The following is a 22,755-nucleotide window of genomic DNA, read 5'->3' as shown; positions in this document are numbered from 1 at the left end:
TATACATATATTAGGTACCACAATGAGCATTTGACAAAATCTGATGATTATTAGACAATCTAACGTTAAATCAGTAAAAATTTGTACTGTGTGAAGGAAACCTCTTCAATTTCTGTAAGATATATTCATTTAAATTGAACTTGGAACATGTTTTTCCATCAAATGGAAATGAATTATCCAGTTATTGACTTGTTAAAACATCCTCTACCTTTACCTCTTGGAAGCTAGATATAAGCCTCAGCTGGCAAAGCGGGAAGGAATAATTGAACAGGGAAACTTTTTGTTCTCAAAGAATTTCCATGGCCTTAATTCAAGACAGGATTACAGACTCTCACGAGTAAGCAAAACCAACTGTACTAATCTGGGAAATTCATGGCCACCCTGGGAATTAACATATCTAATCCAAGTCACCAGGAGAACCATGGTCTATTATCAATTAACACTCAAGCAACAGGAAAATGATGAAAGCATTATAATACAAAACAGACACAATAAAGCGATTCTCCTGGATATTTCTTCAGGGTTGGGTTGCTTACACTCCCCTGGAATGAAGGAATCTCTAAGGAGGAAGGATTCCCACCTCCCTACTTCCTTCCCAACTGTCAGACTCCAACGGCTCCTCTCCTGCGTAATCAGCCTCATAACACTCCCCAGACGCCAATCTTTGATCTCCAGGAGGAACAATGCGGTAACTGTTGCACTATGATAAGGGAAAACTTAACCAGGATCTGGAATTGGGCACCAAGAGCTAGAGGACTAGGGAGGTTTCATGACAACCGTGGTGGCCAGAGGGCTGTGGGAAAGCTGGACGATCCTAGAAGGCCTAGAAACTAAATAGTTGGGGATTTGTTGCGTGTCCGCTTTGCTCGAGCGGCTGGGAGCAGCGCCCTCCAGCACAAGCTGCGGACTACATTTCCCAGACGGCTTTGCTCGCTGGGCTGCAGTACTAAGATTAGGGCGTGTCTGGGAGGAGCCGCACGGTCCTCGAGCGCTGCTGGGGCATCTCGCTCCGCTCCTATCTAGACACACCGCAGCCGTCCGGCATGATGATCGGGGTCCTGCTGCTCCTGCTCCTCCTTCTACCCCTTTTCCTGTACATCGCTGCACCCCAAATCAGGTCTGTGCAAATGTATTGCCTTCTCTTGAGAAGAATTCAGGAGGACGCTAATCCTCACCGAACCTCTGTTTCCAGAAGAAGGAAAAGGAAAATCCCTGGGGGCTTTCCAAGTAGGTCGAGGCCGGATGTTCGATTGGTTGGAGGAGGTTCAGCTGTCCTGGATACAGGGGAACGAGATCAGGAGACCCCAGGCGGTGGGAAGGGGCTGTAGTCCGGCTCACCTGACTCTCTTTCTCCCGATCATTATTTTCGTCTCAGAAACCCTTGCTTTCTGCTCGAGAGAACCCTGAGTGCAAGGCTACCCTCAGACCCTTAAGTTATCAGCATTGGGAGATTTCAGACCCTAAAGTGGGGTGTGGACCTTAACACTCATTTTCCCCTTAGCTCCCACGCCTTGAACCAGCCCTATCTATCGTCTTGCTTCCAGCCTTGAAGTACGGTGGAGCGATTCGACCTTTTGCTCTCTGAAACTCTGTCGGTGGGAATCGTGCGGTTTGCCGGCCCGTTGCTTGCTCTCTTGTTGCAGATAGATTCGCCTTTTTTCTGGGCGGATGTTGTAGAGGAAAGAAACGGAAGGGTTTCATCATGAGCCGCATTGTGCCTTCAGAGCAGGAGTATCTGGGGGACCTGAATCATGCCCAGGGTTTGGGGGTGAGGCCGAGAGGAATGAGGGTCGTGGTCCCGGACCTGGTGACAAATCAGCCAATGGCTGGCTAAGTGCGGCAGAGAATCGGAGAAGAGCTGCACTATGGGCGCCTGCTGATTGGTTCTGAGTAAATCACCAGTAGTGACGGTGAACGGGAGACAGAAGAGACAGTCCTTCCTCGGGGGCGGGGGGCGGGGGCGTGGTCACCATCCACCCTCGCGCTCCTCTTTTACTTTTATTTTTCCTCCCTTCTGAACGCCTAGTGCTCCCACTCAGATGAGAACGCTTTGTATTTCTTTGCACCACAAGATCCTTTTACCCAAATAGAATCTCAGTGAAAAGTTAAGCCTGAACTGAAAATAGTGCTCACACCGCTGCGAGATTTTTCTCAGGAAGATTTTTACTGCAACCTTTATACTCCTCAGCCACTTGGCTAGCTCAGGGGAGCTAGCCTAGAGCTGGATTTTTCATAGTTGATTGTTTCTTTCATCCTGTTGGTAAAGAGAAGAAAGAACTCAGTAGAGATACTGATATGTTGTCGCTCCTGGAGCGAACCCTGAAAGGATGTGAAAAACTGAGCAGGGAGGCTTGTTCTCTAAGGAGGAAGATATCTTTTGATGAGCACCAGTTTGCTTCCTTACGGACTTGTGTGCCCTAAGCAGGTAGTTTTAGTGGCTAGGAGTGTGTGCCTTGCGACTCCCAGTTCAATGAAGAAGGCTGAAATGCTCTTTAAAAGTGCATCTCCTGGTCAACAGATTCTTTTAACTTGAGTCTTGAAATTTGCAGAGAAGAAAAAAAGAACAATCTGAGATATGCTAATCCCTGTTTGTGCATTCATTTCTTTGGAAAAGAAGGGGAGTGGCGTGCTTAGGAACAAGGACACTAATTAAACCAGGACTCAAATCCCAGCTCCTGTTGGTACTGATTTATGTCTTTTCTTTGTCTTATTTTTAATTGTGTGTATGTGCGTGTTTCTGTTTGCTTTACTGCAGCAAACAAACTTCCATAATTTTAACTTTTTGTATTGGATTAGCTGCAAATCAAGGCCAAAAAGTGCCAGTTATGGACAGATTGTCGTAAGTGGACCAGTTCTTGCTTCTTCTAGGCTGAGTCTTATGATTCCCTAAGCCTGTCAAAGGGCTCAAATTGAAGCCAGGTGCCTGGATAATCAAATACTTACCCAGTTCTTGTACTGCAGGGGGCAGCTCTAAGGTTTGCCCTTAAAATAGAATCGTTTTTGTTCCCAAGAGAGAAGCAGAAAATGTTTGAGCAAAAGCCCTTGAGCAAGAGCAGAAAATTTTTCTTCAGTCTTCCTTAAATCTATAAAATGACAGCACTAGAAAGAACCAAAGCAAACTCTAGTCTTGGGATTGGAAGACATGGTAGTTACAGGAACCTCTGGCTAAGACAGGAACGAAGAACTGATGAGCTCTCCTTCTCTACAGGAAAATGCTGTGTAGTGGGATGTGTACATCAACTGTCCAGCTTCCTGGGAAGGTAGCTGTGGTCACTGGAGCCAACACGGGCATTGGAAAGGAGACAGCCAAAGAACTGGCTCAAAGAGGCAAGCTCATCTGCTTCTAATTCCCTCCTACTCCTGCCATTTTATCCCTCACAAGGGGATGCGGGGGATGCTTATTACTCCCTCCCAGTCTTGGAATTCAAGAACTTTACAAGTGTCCCACAGATTCACTGCTCTGAACCTAGTATAATGCTCTCTGTATAATGGACACTTCGTATTTTGGTTTATTTTTCTTTCGTTGTTGTTGTTGTTCATCAAATACCCCTGTCATGAAGTAGGCATAAAATTCCCATTAAAAAAAAAAATGTAGGGGCACCTGGGTGGCTCAGTGGGTTAAGCCTCTGCCTTCGGCTCAGGTCATGATCTCAGTGTCCTGGGATCGAGCCCTGCATCGCAGAGAGCCCGCTTCCCCCTCTCTTTCTCTGCCTGCCTCTCTGCCTACTTGTGATCTCTGTCAAATAAATTAATAAAACTTTTTTTTTTAAAGTAGAAAATGACATTTATAAGTCTGTAGGTCTATAGTGTCCACTCAAAAGCAGAGCTGACAGTGTGTCTCTTTTATGTATTTGTTGACAGGTGCCCGTGTGTATTTAGCATGCCGGGATGTGCAAAAGGGGGAATCAGTAGCCAGAGAGATCCAGCTCATAACGGGGAATCAACAGGTATTCGTGCGGAAACTGGACTTGGCTGATACGAAATCTATTCGAGCCTTTGCTAAAGACTTCTTAGCAGGTAAGTACAGAACTGGAGATTATGTTGTTGATCTTGCAATCAACATGGCAGTCTTGGTTAAAGGAAAAGAGCCTTCTCTTTAATACATAGAATTACTAGATAAATTATAATAAAAAATTTCATTCATAGCTGAACTCCTTAATAGCAAGAGGGAATCCTCAAGAAGCAGCAACAAAAAAAGGAGTTTAAAGAGTCATAGCAGTGCATAAGAACTAAAGCCAAAAACCTCACAAGGAAAGGAGAATGAGGCCTCAGGCCCTGAGAGTGGGGAGCTGTATCTTGGGCTTCCATAAGGTTGAGGCTCACAAAAACTCATCAGGTCCATGGTATGGGGGCTTAAAAAAAAAAGTAGGCCATCAGATCCAAGACATGGCAAAGAAGTTTATCTTCTCTTTAGGACATGGTGGTTAGAGAGTCAACTGCAAGATATTAGAACCTCAAGTTGGCATCATCTGTGGGGGGGAGAATTTATTACATCATCAGTGTAAGAATCTTGAGCTGAGGAGCTAACATAAAACCCTGTAGTAACACATCAAAATCAGACCCAAGAGTACTCTGTAGGCATAACCCCTCACAACACATGGATCTTGGCCTCCCAAGGTAAAAAATGTCTATAGATATGAGCTCATAGTTAGAAATTACAAATTACGTGAGAAAATAAGAGTTGCCAGATGCAACAAAGAGTTGAAGCCAGTATTTCTTTTGGCACCTTTTGGAGTTCTCCAGTGGCACGGGGTGTGTACAGAACAGCCTGTTGGTTCTTGCTTTGACTCTTCTGATTCACCTTGGGAAGTCCTTCTACTAGGAGAGGTGAACAGAACATTTTCCCCCAAAGCAGTGAGTGAGTAGCTCCTTAAATGGAAAGATCGGAAAGGCAACTTGGTTGTGTAAGATGGAATTTTGCTCTGTAGTAGGTAAACAATGAAAGTCTTAAACAATGAAAAATGATACAAACCACATATGAAGGAGAAATGGAGGAAGATTAAAGTAAGTTATGCATCCCCATTTTCAAATCCCGGATGTAAGGCAGATTTCTCAGATGTAACTGCTGTGGCTGGCTGCTTCCCCATCACATCTCCTCTTCCCCTGCAGAGGAGAAACATCTACACATTTTGATCAACAACGCAGGAGTGATGATGTGTCCCTACTCTAAGACAGCAGATGGCTTTGAGATGCACATGGGAGTCAACCACTTGGGTAAGAAATCTGGTCTCATCACCAAACTAGAAGCAGCTTAAAGTTCATCTTGGAAAACCTAGGGGTCAGACTGAGCTGCCTCTGGGCCCTAAGAGACCATAAGTGGATAGTGAATACTCTGGTCCTTCTGTGATAGCTCAGAGATAAACTTAGGCCTCCTCGAGGTGCCACCCACTTTTTAATTTGCGATCCAGATTCAACTTACCTTGGGGCCTTTTTGAACAGCTTCATTGGACTGGGGGCTGTGTTGCTTTCTTTGTGGGGAACCTTATGACCAGCATCAGGCAGAGGCTGCTTGCTCTTAAAGAGTATTATTAATCCAAGTTGGAAGGAGACAAGAGTTCATATTCACATAATCCAGCCCCCCCCCCCCCCCCCCGTGGAGAGATGGCTGTCCTATTTCCCCAAACCCTCCCTGAGCTTGTTCTGCAGTTTATAATGAATTAATAAGGCAAAAAGCCTTGTTCCTGTGCTCTTTCCAGGGCTCACTATGACTCCCTTCACCCTGGCATTGGCCCTGAACTCTGTTAATTCTAGTTTTTCCCATAGGTCACTTCCTCCTGACCCATCTGCTGCTAGAGAAGCTGAAGGAATCGGCCCCATCAAGGATAGTGAATGTGTCTTCCCTAGCACATCACCTGGGAAGGATCCACTTCCATAACCTTCAGGGCGAGAAATTCTACCATGCGGGTCTGGCCTACTGTCATAGCAAGCTAGCTAACATTCTCTTCACCCAGGAACTGGCTCGGAGGCTCAAAGGTAGGCTTAGAAGAAGTAATTATAGAGATACCAGTCAATGGAAAGTAGCAAAAATACCGTTTTCTGGAGCCCATTCCCTGGACAAACCTGCTGCCGTGACTATAACTGGGTATTATTTTAGTAAATAGACCACAGCTGAATATTGGAGGTGGCTGGCAGGAGATGGAGACATTCTGACTTTGAGTCGTAAGGCTTGACTTTTAGTACTTACTGGCTGTGCGACCTGCAACAAGTTTCTTAACTTTTCCAGACTTATTTCCTCATAAGTAAAATAGGACTACTTTATACGTTATTGTCCTCATTAAGTCAGGCCTCACAATCAAGCAAGGTGTTTTACTCATAATGAGACTAGATAGAAGGGAAGGACCTGGGGGCTTCTGAGTGGCTCAGTGGGTTAAGCGTGTGGCTCTTGGTTTTGATTTAGGTCATGGTCTCAGGTTGTGAGGTCAAGCCCTGGGTCTGGCTCTGGGCTCAGTGCAGAGTCTGCCTGAGATTCTCTCTATCCCCCTCTCTGCCCCTCCTGCACATGTGCTCTTTTGCTCTCTAAAATAAATAAATAGGGGCGCCTGGGTGGCTCAGTTGGTTGGACGACTGCCTTCGGCTCAGGTCATGATCCGGAGTCCCAGGATCGAGTCCCGCATCTGGCTCCCAGCTCCATGGGGAGTCTGCTTCTCCCTCTGACCCTCTCGCTCAGTGCAGAGTCGGCCTGAGATTCTCTCTATACCCCTCTCTGCCCCTCCTGCACATGTGCTCTTTTGCTCTCTAAAATAAATAAATAGGGACGCCTGGGTGGCTCAGTTGGTTGGACGACTGCCTTCGGCTCAGGTCATGATCCGGAGTCCCGGGATTGAGTCCCGCATCCGGCTCCCAGCTCCATGGGGAGTCTGCTTCTCCCTCTGACCTTCTCGCTCATGTTCTCTCTCTCACTGTCTCTCTCTCAAATGAATAAATAAAATATTTAAAAATAAATAAATAAATAAATAAATAAATAAAATCTGGGGGAGGGGGGAAATGGCAGAGGGAGGGACCTGAGCTGGTACTAGATACAACCAGTAGGATAAAAAAGGTCCTGGGACTCTGAGGGGGGGGGGTGGCGGGGGAGTGTCTTCCTTAGACACAAGGTTAAATAAGAGAGAAATGTATGCTTGAAGAGGGGAGTCTTCAGTCACAAATATACAAAGGTCCTTAACACTGTCTACTCTGAATTTTCAATAAAGAAGGGTAATCCAGGGTGGACTCCTAGAGTCGATTAGGAGTTGAGGCAGGCAGAATTTTGGCTAGGAATCAGACACAGGAGCCCAATTGTTGATACGGGATCATCAAGCTACATGGAAATTAGATGGGTTACAGAGTGGGTGGGATGAGGCATCTCGGGATATTGAGAAACATTCCAGGCAGATGAAGAGAATGCACAGAGGTCTAGATTCAGTTTGAGTAACTGAGAGGCTGCTATGATTAAAATGTAGAAAGCAAAGGGAGCAGAGGTCTGAGCTGAGACAGTGGACAGAGTCAAAACCCTTAGAGTCTATGGTAAGGACTTTAGTGGAAGAGCAGGAGAGAACCTTCAGAATGAAAGCCTTTTTAAAATGGGGACCAGAGTGTGTGCAGCAGGTGATTTCTGTAGTCTAGGTGAGAAGTGAGGGTGTCCTGGACTAAAGTGGTGGAGATGGAGGGTAGTGTACACTCCTAAGAGATAGTTACGATGGGAAACCCCCAGGGCTTGTTGACGGATATGTGTGGTAAGGTGGGGAATGGTCAAGAACTGGTCTGTGTGCCTGCCTGATTGGGAGTTAGGGAACACTGCAAGATCCAGGTTTGGCCTTTAAAATATGAAATTAGTTTGGGGCCTCTGTGTCAGCATTACTATGGGTCATTTAGAGAAGGTATCAAGGTATCAAGGGACATCTGGGTGGCTCAGTTGGTTAAGCATCTGCCTTCGGCTCAGGTTATGATTCCAGGGTCCTGGGATTGAGCCCCGCATTGGGCTCCCTGCTCAGTGGGCAGCCTGCTTCTCCCTCCGCCTGCTGCTTGTGCGTTCTCTCTCTCTCTCTGACAAATACATAAATAAAATCTTAAAAAAAAATAGAGTAGATGTCAAGTTGGAAATAATTTATGTCCATAGTCCTTTATCTGCAATCATGAAATCCACAAAGACCTGAGAATTTTTTCAAAAGCTTGACTCCAAAGCTCATTTAGCAGCAAAACCTCCCTTGTACCAGGGAGATTAGGTAATAAGAAATATATGTATCTGTGTCATATTATTTTTCTAAAACCAATAGAAATTTGGAAACCTCTCTGGCCCCAAGGTTCTAGTGAGGAACTGGGGACCTCACCAGCACATGCCTAAGTGTCATTTAGCACTTACCATGTACCAGAGACTATCGAGTCTCTTATAGATATGAATCCATTTAATCCTCCAAACCACCATGTGAGGTGCAGGTATTAGGATTATCCCCATTTCAAGAGGAAAGTGAATCACAACATAGGGAGCTTGCCCAGGGTACAGCTGGGATTCAAAACTGGACAGTCTGACCACAGAGCCCGTGCCCTTAGCCACTCAAAGTCAGCCAAGAGTTCAAAGGAGTACAATGTGCATAAAAATGCATGCCATATAGTTCTAGAGAGGAATTTAGCAAGATATGGGAGCTCCAGCATTTGCAGTTTGGGTAGAAGATGAGGAACTGGTCCAGGAAACTGAGAGGAAGCAACAAGAAAGGTTTGGAAAAACAGAAATGTAGGATCCCAGCAGCCAATAATAAAAAGGCAGCTTTGAAGAAAGAGTGATCCCTAGAGTCAAAGTGTGGGAGAGAGGTTTGACTCCTGGCTCTAGTGTTTCCTTTATTATTATTATTATTATTATTATTTAAGATTTTATTTATCTGTCAGAGATAGAGCACAAGCAGGGGGAGCAGCAGAGGGAGAGGGAGAGGCAGGCTTCCCACCAAGCAGGGAGCCCAATGCGGGGCTCGATCCCAGGATCCTGGCAGTTGCTTAGCCAACTGAGCCACCCAGGCACCCCTCTGCTGTTTCCTAACAGTTAATAACCTCTTTGAGCTTTAATCCTAACCTGTGAAATATGGAGGTGTAAGTAACTGTGAGGAGTGCTTATAATACCATTGTGGGAAGGGAGTCTTCCTGGGGTTAAATGTTTATTCACGGCCCCTGCTGTCCTCGGCTGTCCAGCAATATCAAGTCCTGCCTTCCTCTCTCTATGGGGCACCCCCATTAGGCTCTGGCGTTACGGCGTATTCTGTCCACCCGGGCACAGTCAAGTCTGAACTGATTCGGCACTCGTCCTTCATGAAATGGATGTGGTGGCTTTTCTCCTTCTTCATCAAGACCCCTCAGCAGGGAGCACAGACCAGCCTGTATTGTGCTCTCACGGAAGGACTTGAGATTCTAAATGGGCATCATTTCAGGTATGAATGTGTCTGTTTTTGAAGATGGGGTTTTTATGGCTCAAGGGAAATAATCTGGATTTGTCTGGTATACTGTACTTCCTACATTGTGTGGCATAGCTTATGTCTTTTTATGTTTTTACCCTGTAGTAAGGGGGTTGACTCATTTGCATTTTTCATGGTACTGCTGGGTTTGGTTTTCTCTGTCTTTTATGATGTTTTCTGGTTGTTTCTGTTCTTCCTACCTTTTGTTATATCCGTCGAGTTTTCTTTGTTCCTTTTTGAACTCCGTGTTCAATTTTTTCCCCCCTGTACCTTAGAAAGAATTTGAGGGGTGCCTGGGTGGCTCAGTCGTTAACTGTCTACCTTCAGCTCAGGTCATGATCCCAGGGTCCTGGGATCAAGCATTGCATCAGGCTCCCTGTTCAGCGGGAAGCCTGCTTCTCCCTCTCCCACTTCCCCTGTTTGTGTTCCCTCTCTCTCGCTGTGTCTCTGTCAAATAAATAAAATTTTTTTTTTTTAAAGATTTTATTTATTTATTTGACAGAGAGAAATCACAAGTAGGCAGAGAGGCAGGCAGAGAGAGAGAGGAGGAAGCAGACTCCCTGCTGAGCAGAGACCCCGATGCGGGACTCGATCCCAGGACCCTGAGATCATGACCTGAGCCGAAGGCAGCGGCTTAACCCACTGAGCCACCCAGGCGCCCAAATAAATAAAATCTTAAAAAAAAAAAAAAAAAAGAAGAATTTGAATCTGTATTTCTCTATTATCTTCAGGACTAAAATAGTATCAATGGACTCCCTTCATGATTAAGTGAAGACTTTTAAAACTTTTTATTATAGAGAACTTTGAATATGTATAGTAGTAGATAAAACAGTTGAACCCCCATATACCCATAATATAGTCTCAACAACCATTAAGCCATGGCCAGTACTCCCCCTTCCCCATGCACCAGCCCTTCCCATATCTTTTCCCTCTCATATTATTTTTAAGCAGGTCTCAAGCATCATATTAGATTGAAATTTTAGGGGCACACCTGGATGGCTCAGTCAGCTAAGCCTCTGCCTTTGGCTCAGGTCATGATCGCAGGGTCCTGGGTTTGAGCCCCATATCAGGCTCCCTGCTCAGTGGGGAGCCTGCTTCTCCCTCTCTCTCTGCCTGCTGCTCCCCTGCCTGTGCTTTCTCTCTCTGTCAAATAAATAAATAAAATCTATTTAAAAATTGAAATTTTAGCATGTTCTTACCTCCCCCTTCAAGATTTTATGGAAATAACTTGAAATTTTAGAGAAAGTGCTGTAAATAAATTAAAATTGGAACGAAATGTAGAGAGATCATGAAAGGCCCATTGGAAAGGAGGCACAGAAATTGTTCCAGTAGAGAGAGAAATAATCTGCACAGAGAAACATCCCTGGTTACTTTGCTTGATGAATGAATAAATAACCCAAGTAAGAGAGAATGAATTCCGGATTTAGGGTAATGATAGTTGGAACACGAAGAAGGGTTAAGTGGGAGAGGCCCTGAAAAGGTGGAATTTTTATGGCTTGATGACGAAATGAGTAAGGGGTCTGGGAAGAGTTAGTGACCTGGGATCAAGCCTGACTTACTTGGAGACTGATGATGACATCAACTGAGACAGCAGACTTGGAAAAATCATGGGTAGAGCTTAGAGTTCTTTGATTCCAGAGCAGTGGAAATAGACGCATGCTAACTTAAGCAAGAAGGGAATTTATTAAAATATGGGCGTTCTCCTAAGAACAAAAGAGAAGACTGAAGAGCCAGGCTTAGAACAGACAGAGTGGCCAGTCAGTTAGCTGGGGCACTGCTGCTGGAATGAGTATAAGCCAGTTATCCTCAGTCTTTGTTTTGTTGCTCACTATTCCCCTCTAGCAAGGAAGCTCTACATCTTCCATCCTCTCATCCTTACTCCCTTGGTTAGACAGAGACAGGCACTCGATTAATGGGGTCTTCATACTGTGGGAAAGAGGTCATTCCTCAGAAAAGGATCAGGTTGCTGTTGTGAAAAGAATGTGGAAGGGGGGTGGGGCGCCTGGGTAGCTCAGTCGGTTAAAAGGTTAAGTCTGAGTAATGATCTCAGCTCAGATCTTAATCTCAGGGTTGTGAGATCGAACCTTACATCAGACTCCATGCTGGGCATGGAGGAGGCTCTCCTCCTCCCTCTGCCCCTCTCCCCCTCCCTTTGCCCTTTTCCCTCCTTAAAAAAAGGGGAAAAAAAAAAAAAAAAGAATGTGGAAAGGATCGGTTGCCCACTACGTAGTAAACCTGGCTCTGTCCATGTTCCATAAGACTCCATGTGAGTAGAAGTGTATAGTGCAGATAGCTGGAAATGTACAGCTAAAATCCAGAGAGATAAATTTACATAGTTTTATATACTAGAATGATTTTCTATGGGTGACTGTTTTCTTCTTCCCTGGAGATTTTGAGGTTTTGACTGAATAGCTTAAAGCAAGTGAGCCTCAAATCCATGACATAGTAATTATTTAATTGACTTTTGAAGAGCCTTTCCAGTGCCATGGATTCCTAATTTTAAGCATTGGAGGCTTAAACTGTGTTGCAACTGTGTTGACCACAGTCAAAAAATGAACATAAGTCTGTCTTGACTGAAGCATTAGAAACTTTGCACTGGTTATTTTTCCTGACTGAGACAACAATTCTATTTTTTCTCTCTATGGATCTGCCTGTACTGGACATTTCCTATCAATGCAGTTATAGTAGTGGCCTTTTGTGACTGGCTTCTTGCTAAATTAGCAGAATGTGTCCAAGGTCATCCACCCCAAAGCATGTACCAGTACATCATTCCTTTAGTTGCTAAATAATATTTCATTTTTGGATATACCACATTTTATTTATCCGTTTATCAATTGGGGACATTTGGGTTATCACTTTTTGGTTAGTTGAATAATGATGCTGTGATATTCATGTACAGATTTTTGTATGGTGATTTCTCTTGGTTTATATACCTAGAAATTGAATCCCACTGAAATATGGGTCATATGTCAACTCTGCTTAACTGTTGAGGAACTGTCAGATTGTTTTCCCAAGTGGCTGCACCATTTCGTGTTGCCACCAGCAGGGGCTGAGGGTCCTAATCTCTACACACCCTTCCTTACACTTATTATCTGTCCTTTTGATTTTAAGCCCTCCTGGTAAGCATGGAATAATTTTTCTACTCAAGTGTTTCTAGTTTTTCTCATTATGGTTTTCATTTGCATTTTCCTGCTAATGATATTAAGCATCTTTTCATGCGCTTACTGTCCATTTGTTTATCTTTGTTGGAGAAACATTTATTCAAATCCTTTGCCCATTTTTAAAATGGATCACTATCTTTTTATTATTTAATTGTAACAGTTCTTTACATAGTTATAAATATATATATATATATGTATATATATATATATATACAGTTCTTTATATAGTCTGGATGCAAGTCCCTTATAAGATTTGTGATTTATAAATATTTTCTCCCATTCTTTGGTTTGTCTTTTTATTTTCTTTATGGTATCTTTTGAAGCAGAGAAATTTTGATGAAGTCTAACTTACCGATTTTTTCTTTGGTCACTTGTGCTTTTGGTGCCATGTCTAAGAAACCATTGCCCAACCGCCTAACTGAAAGTCACGAAGGTTTACTACTATGTTTTCTTCTAACTCTTTAATAATTTAAGCATTACATTTTGGTCTATAATTCATTTTTTTTTTTTTTTAAAGATTTTATTTATTTATTTGATAGAGATTACAAGTAGGCAGAGAGAGAGAGGAGGAAGCAGGCTCCCTGATGGGCAGAGAGCCCGATGCGGGACTCGATCCCAGGACCCTGAGATCATGACCTGAGCCGAAGGCAGCGGCTTAACCCACTGAGCCACCCAGGCGCCCTATAATTCATTTTGAATTAATTTTTACATATGGAATGAAGTAGGGATCTGTCTTGACTTCATTTCATTTTTGCATGTAGATATCCAATTGTCCCAGAACTGTTTGTTGAAAAGATTATTCTTTCCATTGAATTTTCTTGGTAGCTGTATTAAAATTCCTTGGGCTGGGGCACCTGGGTGGCTTAGTTGGTTGAGTGTCCAACTCTTGATCTTGATCTTGGCTGTGAGTTCAACCCCCACACTGGGCTCAAAAAAAAAAAAAAAAATAATAATAATAATTCCTTAGACTGCTGTAACAGAATATCAGAAACTAATTTTCTCACAGTTCTGGGAACGGGAGTTCAAGATCAAGGTGCTGGCAGGGTTGGTTTCTGGTGAGGCCTCTATGCCTGGCTTACAGAGGGCTGCCTTCTTGCTGTGTCCTCAGATGGCTTTCACTCTGTGTGTGCACACTCCTGGTGTCTCCTCTTCTTATAAGGACACTAGACCTGTGGAATTAGGGCCCTACCTTTATAACCTTACTTGTTATAGATTAGGGATTCTACATATGGGCTTAAGGGGACATGATTCAATCTATAACAAATTTATCAAAAATCAATTGACCATAAATGTAAGGGTACTTCTACACTTTCAGTTCTGTTCTATTCATTTATATGTCTATCCTTAATGCACAGTGTCTTGATTACTATGGCTTTGTAGTAAGTTTTGAAATTGGTCTTTTTATATATACTGATTGATACTTCTCAAAACCCTACTGAAAATACCAGCACCATGACTGTGCTGATGCCATAACCACACGTAAGTAGCTTTTACTCTGGTATTTGAATAAATTTTACAGCATGTCATAAACTACGACACAAGGCACCTTCCTGTCCATTGTGTCATTTGCTGTGTCATATGCAAAGAACATAAGGCATCAATCATGCAGTAGAGGCTACAGAGGCTTACAAAGGCCAGCTCATTTCTAGAGTCTTACAGAGTCTTTGGCTCTCTGTGATGGTCTTTCTGCTCAGCAGTTGCAGGTTGTGCTGGTCATGCTGGTAAGTTTCCTTAAGCAGAAGTACTATACTTACAAGGCTTGTTTTGTAATTGTGAACGTATCTTTAAGTGGTGTTTCTCAAACTTTCATGTGCTTTAGAACCATCTGAGGAAGTGGCTGAAGACAAATTCCTGGGCCTCTGCCCTCCAGATTCTGATTCAGCAGGTTGAGAGGGGGCCTGAGAATTGGCATTTCTAACAAACTCCTTGATGATGCTCCTGCTAGTCCATAACCTACTCTTTGATTAGCAGTGTCTTTATGGACATAGTGTTAAGGATTTGCTTCATGTACTTTTTTCAGACTTGCCAACTTTTTCCTTTCACCTTCAGAATTTGCTAAGGATGTCCTGGAAGCAGTTCTCTTGAAATAGTATATAACTTCTTACATTGCTTCTTACGTGACTTGACTTAGAAGATTACAGTCCATTTACTCAATCACTTTTCAAAAAACCCTTATTGAATACCCACTGTGTACTAGATGCAGCTAATGAAAAATGAGTAAAATGTTCTTTGAGAAAATTTTCTGGGCAGTGCAGTTTGAATACGCCTCCTGCATTTAATGGGGATTTTGAATTATGGAGATTACAGCAATGAAGAGAAGGTATATGAAACACATAGTACTCTATTATTACATTTCTTTTATGCTATCATCTTTTCCTTCATTTTTTATGAGGCTGGCTTTACTTGTTATTTGAGTTTAAAAACACTTAAAATTGGGGGTGCGTGGGTGGTGCAGTTGGTTAAGTGTCTAGCTGTTGGTTTTGGCTCAGGTCATGATCTCAGGGTCATGAGTTTGAAACCTGCATCAGATTTCATGCTCAGTGGGGAGTTTGCTTGGGATTCTCTCTCTCCCTTTCCCTCTGCCTTTCTCCTGGTATGCACTCTTTTTCTCTCAAAAATAAATAAATCTTTAAAAAGATTTTTTAAAAAGTTGGGACACCTGGGTGGCTCAGGAGGTTAAGCCTCTGCCTTTGGCTTGGGTCATGATCTCAGGGTCCTGGGATTGAGCCCCGCATAAGGCTCTCTGCTCAGCAGGGAGCCTGCTTCCCTTTCTCTCTGCTTCCCTTTCTGCCTACTTGAGATATCTCTCTCTCTCTCTGTCAAATAAATAAAATCTTTAAAAAAAAAATTTTTTTTTTAAAGTTATAATTGCAGTAGGCCAGAAATAGTAAGGTGTTTTTTTGCTGAGCAGAGATTGGGGCTTGATGCCAGGACCCTGAGATCATGAGCTGAAGGCAGAAGCTTAACCCACTGAGCCACCCAGGCACCCCCAGAAATAGTAAGTTTTGAGGGTGGTTTTGTTTTTACCACTCCAAGCATCTGTAACCAGTGTAATCTCAGCAACAAGACACTGTACAAGGTCCTGTGTGAACAGCTGGACATACATAGGTGTCAGGTGAGCACTGATATTAATTAAATATATACATATAAAGGGGAATATAAAGACTAAATGCTATGCATTATATATCAGACATTCTGGTCAGAGGAAGTCTAGTGAGGAGATCTAAACAGTAATTACATTTTCTTTGGGGTAAGGATTAGAGAATGAAGAGAAGACAAAGACTGGCCTTATGAAGTGTATAGAGGACATGTGATCCCTAGGTTGTTTCTCTGTCACATTCCTTGTTCCAGGCAGAGAACAGACTCCATTCATAAACCCTGTGTTTTAAGCCTCTCTCTTTTCCTTCTAGTGACTGCAGTGTGGCGTGGGTCTCTGCCCAGGCTCGGAATGAGACGATAGCAAGGCGGCTATGGGACGTCAGCTGTGACCTGCTGGGCATACCTATGGAATGACGGGTGGTGGCAGGTGGACTCAAGAGAAACCTCCAGCAGACTCCTCAGTACTCCCTGCCAAAATGATTCTCCTTCATGATGGCCAAAACCTCCAGCACAAAGAAAACAAACCTTCCAGGCTTGCCTGCTTGATATCTGATAAAAGCCCAATGTACACTGCCAGATTGATCAAAACACCCTGCATTAATCCAGATAGACTTTGCTCTTGTTATTGCCAGACTTACAGGAGGTATCCTAGGATAAGATTTTCATATGACCTGCAAACTCATATTTGCCTTCTGAAACCTACTACCTGGGAGAATCTTAGCTATGGCAGAGTCAATTTGTGGCAGTTTTGATTAGTTTCTACCAACTTTGTTAACAATATAGTTCCTCCCAGCCACCAGCCAGCTTTTTTTTTTCAGGAGGGCCGTATTGCAGCCCCAGTTCAACTCCCACAGTCAACAGTGGGTTGGCTCAAGAGCAGGGCTCATCCCTCACCTGCTAAGAAAACCATCATAAACCAACATCTGGATTCTTTCGGGAAACTCTTAACTGAATCTGGATTATGGCATGGGCTTTATCTCCGGCAACCTACAGCCACTGCTGTTAAGACACTTTTACATGTCTGGACCACAGAAGTTTGTGGGGTTGGGAGGAAGGCAGAAATTTGAGGGAAGGCAGAAATAAAAATCAAGTTCAAGCCATCATTTTCCTACTGTTTCTCAGGCCAGCAAGTGGGTAAAGAAAGGAGCAGTACTGGAAGGTAGACCACCTACCTGACTTCAGTTTACGGACCCCAGACCCATGGAGGCCTTCTTGTGCCTTAGTTTCTCTTAGAAAACCGGAAGAAGAAGAGAAAGGCTATTTGGTGATTGTCACTGAGGATATCTTTGTATGTGTTCTTAGGTAGCATGCAATTGGGATTATTTTTACAAAATTTAAAATAGCTACAAAGGATCAGTATTAAACCGGACGCTGGGGCAGGTAAGTGTTCAAAGATGGAGTAAACAGTGTCATTCAGTCTTTTTTTTTTTTTTTTTTTTTTTTTAGATTTTATTTATTTATTTGACAGAGAGAGATCACAAGCAGGCAGAGAGGCAGGCAGAGAGAGGAGGAAGCAGGCTCCCCGCTGAGCAGAGATCCCGATTCGGGGCTCAATCCCAGGACCCTGAGATCATGACCCGAGCCGAAGGCAGTGTCTCAACCCACTGAGCCACCCAGGCGCCCCTCATTCAGTCTTTAATACAAATGGGTGGTGCTACAAAGGGAAACACATTGTGTATATGTGGATAACTACTCACCAAAAAGCACATGGGTAGCAGGGAAGAAGTCCAAAAAAGAGAAGAATCCTGGAAGATAATGTGAACAGTGAAGGGACTAGTTAAGGAATAAAACGAACAAACAAACAAAAAAAAACAGCTAAAGATGGCAATACGTAACTATGGAAGAATTACCAAGACTGATCCTACACTGTCTTTAACAAGTGCCAAACAACCAATGTGGTAGAAAAAGACCCCGGGACGCCTGGGTAGCTCAGTTGTTGAGCAGCTGCCTTCGGCTCAGGTCATGATCCCAGCGTCCTGGGATCGAGTCCCGCATTGGGCTCCTTGCTCAGCAGGGAGCCTGCTTCTCCCTCTGCCTCTGCCTGCCATTCTCTCTGCCTGTGCTCGCTCTCTCCACCCCCCTCTCTGATAAATAAATAAAATCTTTAAAAAAAAAAATAAAAAATAAAAAAATAAAAAAATTTAAAAAAAAAAAAAAAAAGAAAAAAAGAAAAAGACCCCAAACGGGTGCTTGGGTGGCTCAGTGGCTTAAGCCTCTGCCTTGGGCTCAGGTCATGATCTCAGGGTCCTGGGATCGAGCCCCACACGAGGCTCTCTGCTCAGCAGGGAGCTTGCTTCCCCCACCCCCTCTGTCTGCCTCTCTGCCTACTTGTGATTTCGTTGTCAAATAAATAAATAAAATCTTAAAAAAAAAAACCACTAATGAGGTATAGAGATTATTTAAAAAAAAAAAAAAAGACCCCAAACCAAAAAACCCCAATTCTTTATTAGGCAAAATTGTCCTAAGGACTGATACTATAATTTATAGCCAATTTAATAATCTTCAGGGCACTTCCTTACATTATTTTGACAAGATTAAAATGTCTGTATGCCAAAAACCTACATTTAATTTGGAGAACTTTTTAAAGATTTTATTTATTTATTTGACAGACAGAGATCACAAGTAGGCAGAGGCAGGCAGAGAGAAAGAGGAGGAAGCAGACTCCCTGTGGAGCAGAGAGCCCGATGCAGGGCTCGATCCGAGGACCCTGAGATCACGATCTGAACCAAAGGCAGAGGCTTTAGCCCACTGAGCCACCCAGGTGCCCCTAATTTGGAGAACTTTTATCAAAGGTAATGCTGCCATAGGAAATGGAAGAATCAGTAATGTTCCCATCACTTGTTTGGAGTATGTTATTCTAATAGTTTGTGATTGTCTTGGACTGACAGTTACATATTCACTTTGGTGGGGGTAAAGAGTTTTAGGACCACAGTCTTCTCATATTTGTAAATGAATATTCTTTTGTTGAACTTGCTTTGACTTTTAAGGTATATAATTTAGAAATGGTCATTTTATGGAAAAATTGGAAAATTTTAATAATAGTTAAGTAGCATCATTGAACTAATATTTTACTTAATTTATGTTGAACTGTCAATGACAAATAAAAATTTTTTGATTACTATGTTTTTATTCATCAAAATAACTAAGAATTAAATGAAAGTTTAGAGTCAACAGAAAAAAACAAAGTTTAATTATAAGAACATTTTTCATTATTATAGTTATACAATCATTTCTCATTTTTAAGGATAATTTGTCCCCAGAATCTAGCCACAGTACAGCCTTAATTCAGATGTTATAACTTAATGTTGTGTGATAATGTAATTGTTGATTCACCCATTTGTCTACTTGTCTTTTATGGTACTGTTCAAAGATCCCATTTTTCCACATCTTTTTTTTTTTTTTTTTAAAGATTTTATTTATTTGACAGAGATCACAAGTAGACAGAGAGGCAGGCGGAGAGAGAGGAGGAAGCAGGCTCTCTGCTGAGCAGATAGCCCGATGTGGGGCTCGATCCTAGGATCTTGACCTGAGCCGAAGGCAGAGGCTTTAGCCCGCTGAGCCACCCAGGCGCCCCCACACCTCCTTTTTGTACCTGCCCCTTCTCTAACAGTGCTGTGGGACTTAGGACAGTACAGTTCCACTAACTATCTCAGATTTTGCTGTCTCTATACTCAGTGAACATTAGGAGCTCAAAGTATGCGTTCAATCAGTGGTCAATGAATTAGTCTAAGAAAAATAAAGGTCTAGGAGTTATAAATCACATCGTTTCCCCCTGAACAGTCATATATCTTTTAATACGTCTGGGTTGTTTTATATCTTGGGCTGCCAAGCAAATACTTCAGAAAGGGTTTTGAAAAGAAAATCATGAAATAAGTTGAAAATAGGAATTTCCCGCCACTGAACCATGAAAACCCATGAAATGCAGAAAAGGACTTTGTGATTGTTAACACACTACATGATGGGAAAGAGACCTGATGAAGCCGGGCCCGCCTTGCTCACCACATTATAAAATAACCGCGCGCGGAGGGGCTCTTTTATTCAACAACGTAGGCCCATACCTGGTGTGATGACTACGAGTAACATTGACAAAGACCTGCTGAGTGAAGGAATGCACTAGGCGAGCCCAGACGCGAGAGGCTGAGTGTGTGTTTTGGGAATCACCCTGGAGCCCATTTCTGAAAGCACATGACCCTGGTCAGTTGACTTGCCCAGTGAAAGTGCTTTACCGCTCGAGGGCAAGCTGGAACCTGGCCCGGCTAGCTTTCCAGGGCTGAAAGCTACCGTTTAGTCAGGACGCGAACTGAGGAAGTCAGAGCGGCCAAACAATGAGATGACAGTGAAGATAACTTCAGTCGCTTACCGATACCAGACTATATAGTCTGGTCAGTACAACCCACTGCGGCTGTGGCGCCGACAGAACCACCGCCCCCACCAACGCGTGACCACGGACTCCGGCCGTCTTTCGCGCTGAACTACAGCTCCCAGCATGCACTGCAGCGTTCCCCCACAGCACCCGAAGGCGGAGCCGTCGGGACAGGTCGGCGCGCTGCCCGTCCCGCGGGTCCTCATAGTCCCTTCTGCTGTGGCGCTCTCTCCATTCCAGGACAGGGTATTTCCGGGGTTTCAGGACTGCCTCTAGCCCGGCCCGCTGCCACCCTCTCAGGAATTGTCCGGGCGGGCAGCCAACTCGACTTTCCGTCAGGCTTTCGCGCCCGGCGCTCCCTCAGTGACGGAATGTAGGGAGGGTGGGCATTCCGGCTCGGGAGGACCCCGCCCTGGCCCCGGAAGCGTCTCGTCCTCGGCAGTGGTGGAGGCGGTCGCCGTGATGTCTGCGGGGTTGGGCGGCTGACCGCCCAGATAGGAGCGGGCCCAGTGCCCCAAATCTCGGTGGCCAGTGCTGGAGCGCGGCCTGCGCCATGGCCACCTCCGCCGCCTCCTCAGAGCATTTCGAGAAACTTCACGAGATCTTCCGCGGCCTCCATGAAGACCTGCGAGGGGTGCCGGAGCGGCTCCTGGGGATGGCCGGGACAGGTGAGGCGAGGGCGGGACGAGCCGTGGGGAACTCGGCCCCGCGCGGATCTAGGGAATAAGAGGTGTCCCCCCCCACACACACACACCCTTCTCCTGAACCGGGTCTCTTTTCCCATCGGATGCATATTCTCAGACACGCCCCCTAGGGTTGGCTGGGTCTCGGCGCTCAGTATTTCCCTGCTACCACTTGAGGGTGCTCGGGGGGTGGTGAACCTCGGAGTGTTGTCTCCTAGGGATTCTTCCTCTTGATCCTGCTGTGCCTTCAAAATTTTCTTGTCTCATGTTCACCCTGGCAAGAAGAGCATAGGAGACTGGTTTCTTTCACTACTGCCTGTACCTTTTATTTTGTGCATTTAAAAGCGTTCTCAAGAGAAGTCTGTAGTTCTCACCCGACTGGCAAAGGATCCATAGCATCAAAAGGGCTAAGAAGCCAAAGGAAAAATAACTTTGGGGTTGGTAAAGTATCAGGTTGGGGTAGGGGGGTCTTTAAAGTCAGTATTGTGGGTTTAGGGGTGGTCCTCTTAGGTACTTTTATGCTTAAAATGTTTCCTATTCCTTGATTGCAAAATTCAGCTGGATGCAGACTTTGCCTGCTGGAGTTAGTTTTCCAATTAAATCCCTAGGAAGACCCACCAGGTTCATTGCCACTCAGAACAAATAGATCTTGATGTCAAGGCTGATAAGACTTGGTTTTGTTTTTACTTAAGGTTCAGGGATTGAGAGTGTTTGCTCTGCGAGTTTCCTGAGGTCAGGTGAATTGAATGACTCTAGTGAGAATGCCAGAGAATGTTAGATGTTTCAATTTATCTCAATAAATGTTATTTATTGAAAGAGACTGCTGTGTTCCAGGCACTCTGGTAAATGCTGGTAATATTGCAAATTATTGCAGTGAGGAGACTTACAAATTCTTGTTCTAGTGGGTTGATGATGATATATAAATATTAAGAGGAAAGTAATGCAGGTCAAAGGAAGGAAGGGAGGACTCTAATATTAAATAGGGCGGCTGTGAAAGGCTTTGAGAAGGTGGCATTTGAGCAAGGACTTGAATGAAGAGAGTATGTGAAAATTTGGGAGAAGTGAGTGTGAGGAGGACAGAATAGCATTGCAAAGGTCCTTAAGCAGAAATAAACTTGGTGGGTTCTAGAAGGAGCAAGGAGGCCAGTGTGAAATGAGCAAAGGAGACAGTGGTTATGGATGAGGCTAAATAGAGGTAGGCAGGGCCAGATCTTCTGTGGCCTTATAGACCCAAGTGAAAGATTCACACTTTTTTCTAAATGTGATGGATGCACTTACAGGGTATTGAGCAAGAGAGTGATGGGATCTGATTTACATGGTTGAAAAATAGACATTTTTTCAGCTCAGTGCTGAATTAAATTTTGCAGTGTTCATTTCTGGAAGGGTTTATTAACCCTTAACAGAAAACTGAGTTATGTTCACCTCATCATCTACCTAACCTTCTCATTACTACAAAGGGACAATTAAAAAGGTATGAATGTGGGGCGCCTGGGTGGCTCAGTGGGTTAAGCCTCTGCCTTCAGCTCAGGTCATGATCTCAGGGTCCTGGGATTGAGCCCACGGGGAGCCTGCTTCCTCCTCTCTCTCTGCCTGCCTCTCTGCCTACTTGTGATCCTTGTCTGTCAAATAAATAAATAAAATCTTAAAAAAAAAAAAAAAGGTATGAATGTCTACCCAAGAACACAATACTCTTAATAGAAGTTGCAGGAAATAGACTTGGTTGTTTAATGGGTAAATAAATACAATGTACACATATCCATAGGTTAAAAAAAGAATTTCAACAGCTTTCAATCTCTGCTCACTACTTTGTTCACACTGTTAAGTAAATGTTTGTTGAATAAGTTGAACTTAGCTGAGCAAACACACAGTGCCTCATCTCTGAATCCTTTTTTCTAGTTCTGAGATTACTTCATAGGCTTTTCAGAGCTTTAATTTCCATCATGAATTATTAGGTTCTGAATAATGTACATAATACAGCTGTTGTGTTTGCTCATGTTCTATAAATGAACTCGATCTGGTTCTAAGTAAATACT

The 22,755-nt window shown here is 43.8% G+C and overlaps 2 protein-coding genes across 3 annotated transcripts in view; both read left to right on the top strand.

Annotated features, from left to right (window-relative positions):
- The first annotated feature begins 585 nt into the window (after positions 1 to 585).
- RDH11 (retinol dehydrogenase 11) lies at positions 586 to 17,535 on the top strand. 2 transcript variants are annotated; one of them, XM_059182407.1, is made up of 7 exons: positions 586 to 688; positions 3,209 to 3,327; positions 3,862 to 4,017; positions 5,110 to 5,214; positions 5,764 to 5,973; positions 9,203 to 9,392; positions 15,988 to 17,535. In XM_059182407.1, exons 1-7 carry the CDS (start codon positions 684 to 686, stop codon positions 16,088 to 16,090), a joined length of 888 nt encoding a protein of 295 aa, XP_059038390.1. In that variant the 5' UTR covers positions 586 to 683; the 3' UTR covers positions 16,091 to 17,535. The 2 variants fall into 2 exon arrangements, with proteins under 2 accessions (XP_059038390.1, XP_059038389.1); XM_059182406.1 differs by lacking the exon at positions 586 to 688 and adding an exon at positions 960 to 1,117.
- A 2,743-nt stretch (positions 17,536 to 20,278) lies between these two features.
- The window catches only part of VTI1B (vesicle transport through interaction with t-SNAREs 1B), a 30,047-nt gene continuing 27,570 nt past the window's right edge, over positions 20,279 to 22,755 (top strand). Inside the window, exon 1 of the mRNA XM_059182408.1 lies at positions 20,279 to 20,707. Within this exon, the coding sequence (XP_059038391.1) occupies positions 20,593 to 20,707 (115 nt within the window). The 5' untranslated portion in view covers positions 20,279 to 20,592. The remainder of the gene's footprint in view (positions 20,708 to 22,755) is intronic.

This window comes from Mustela lutreola, chromosome 7 (assembly GCF_030435805.1).
Source record: "Mustela lutreola isolate mMusLut2 chromosome 7, mMusLut2.pri, whole genome shotgun sequence".
NCBI classification, from domain to species: domain Eukaryota; kingdom Metazoa; phylum Chordata; class Mammalia; order Carnivora; family Mustelidae; genus Mustela; species Mustela lutreola.
This window is presented reverse-complemented; position numbering and strand designations above follow the sequence as displayed.

What these genes read in the sequence shown, in the direction of transcription:
- RDH11 (XM_059182406.1), top strand. Translation starts at nt 1,044, where the DNA reads ATGATGATCGGGGTCCTGCTGCTCCTGCTCCTCCTTCTACCCCTTTTC. An exon ending in CAAAGAACTGGCTCAAAGAG is followed by an intron (nt 3,328 to 3,861) that starts GCAAGCTCATCT and finishes ATTTGTTGACAG; the next exon opens with GTGCCCGTGTGTATTTAGCA. An exon ending in CATGGGAGTCAACCACTTGG is followed by an intron (nt 5,215 to 5,763) that starts GTAAGAAATCTG and finishes TTTTTCCCATAG; the next exon opens with GTCACTTCCTCCTGACCCAT.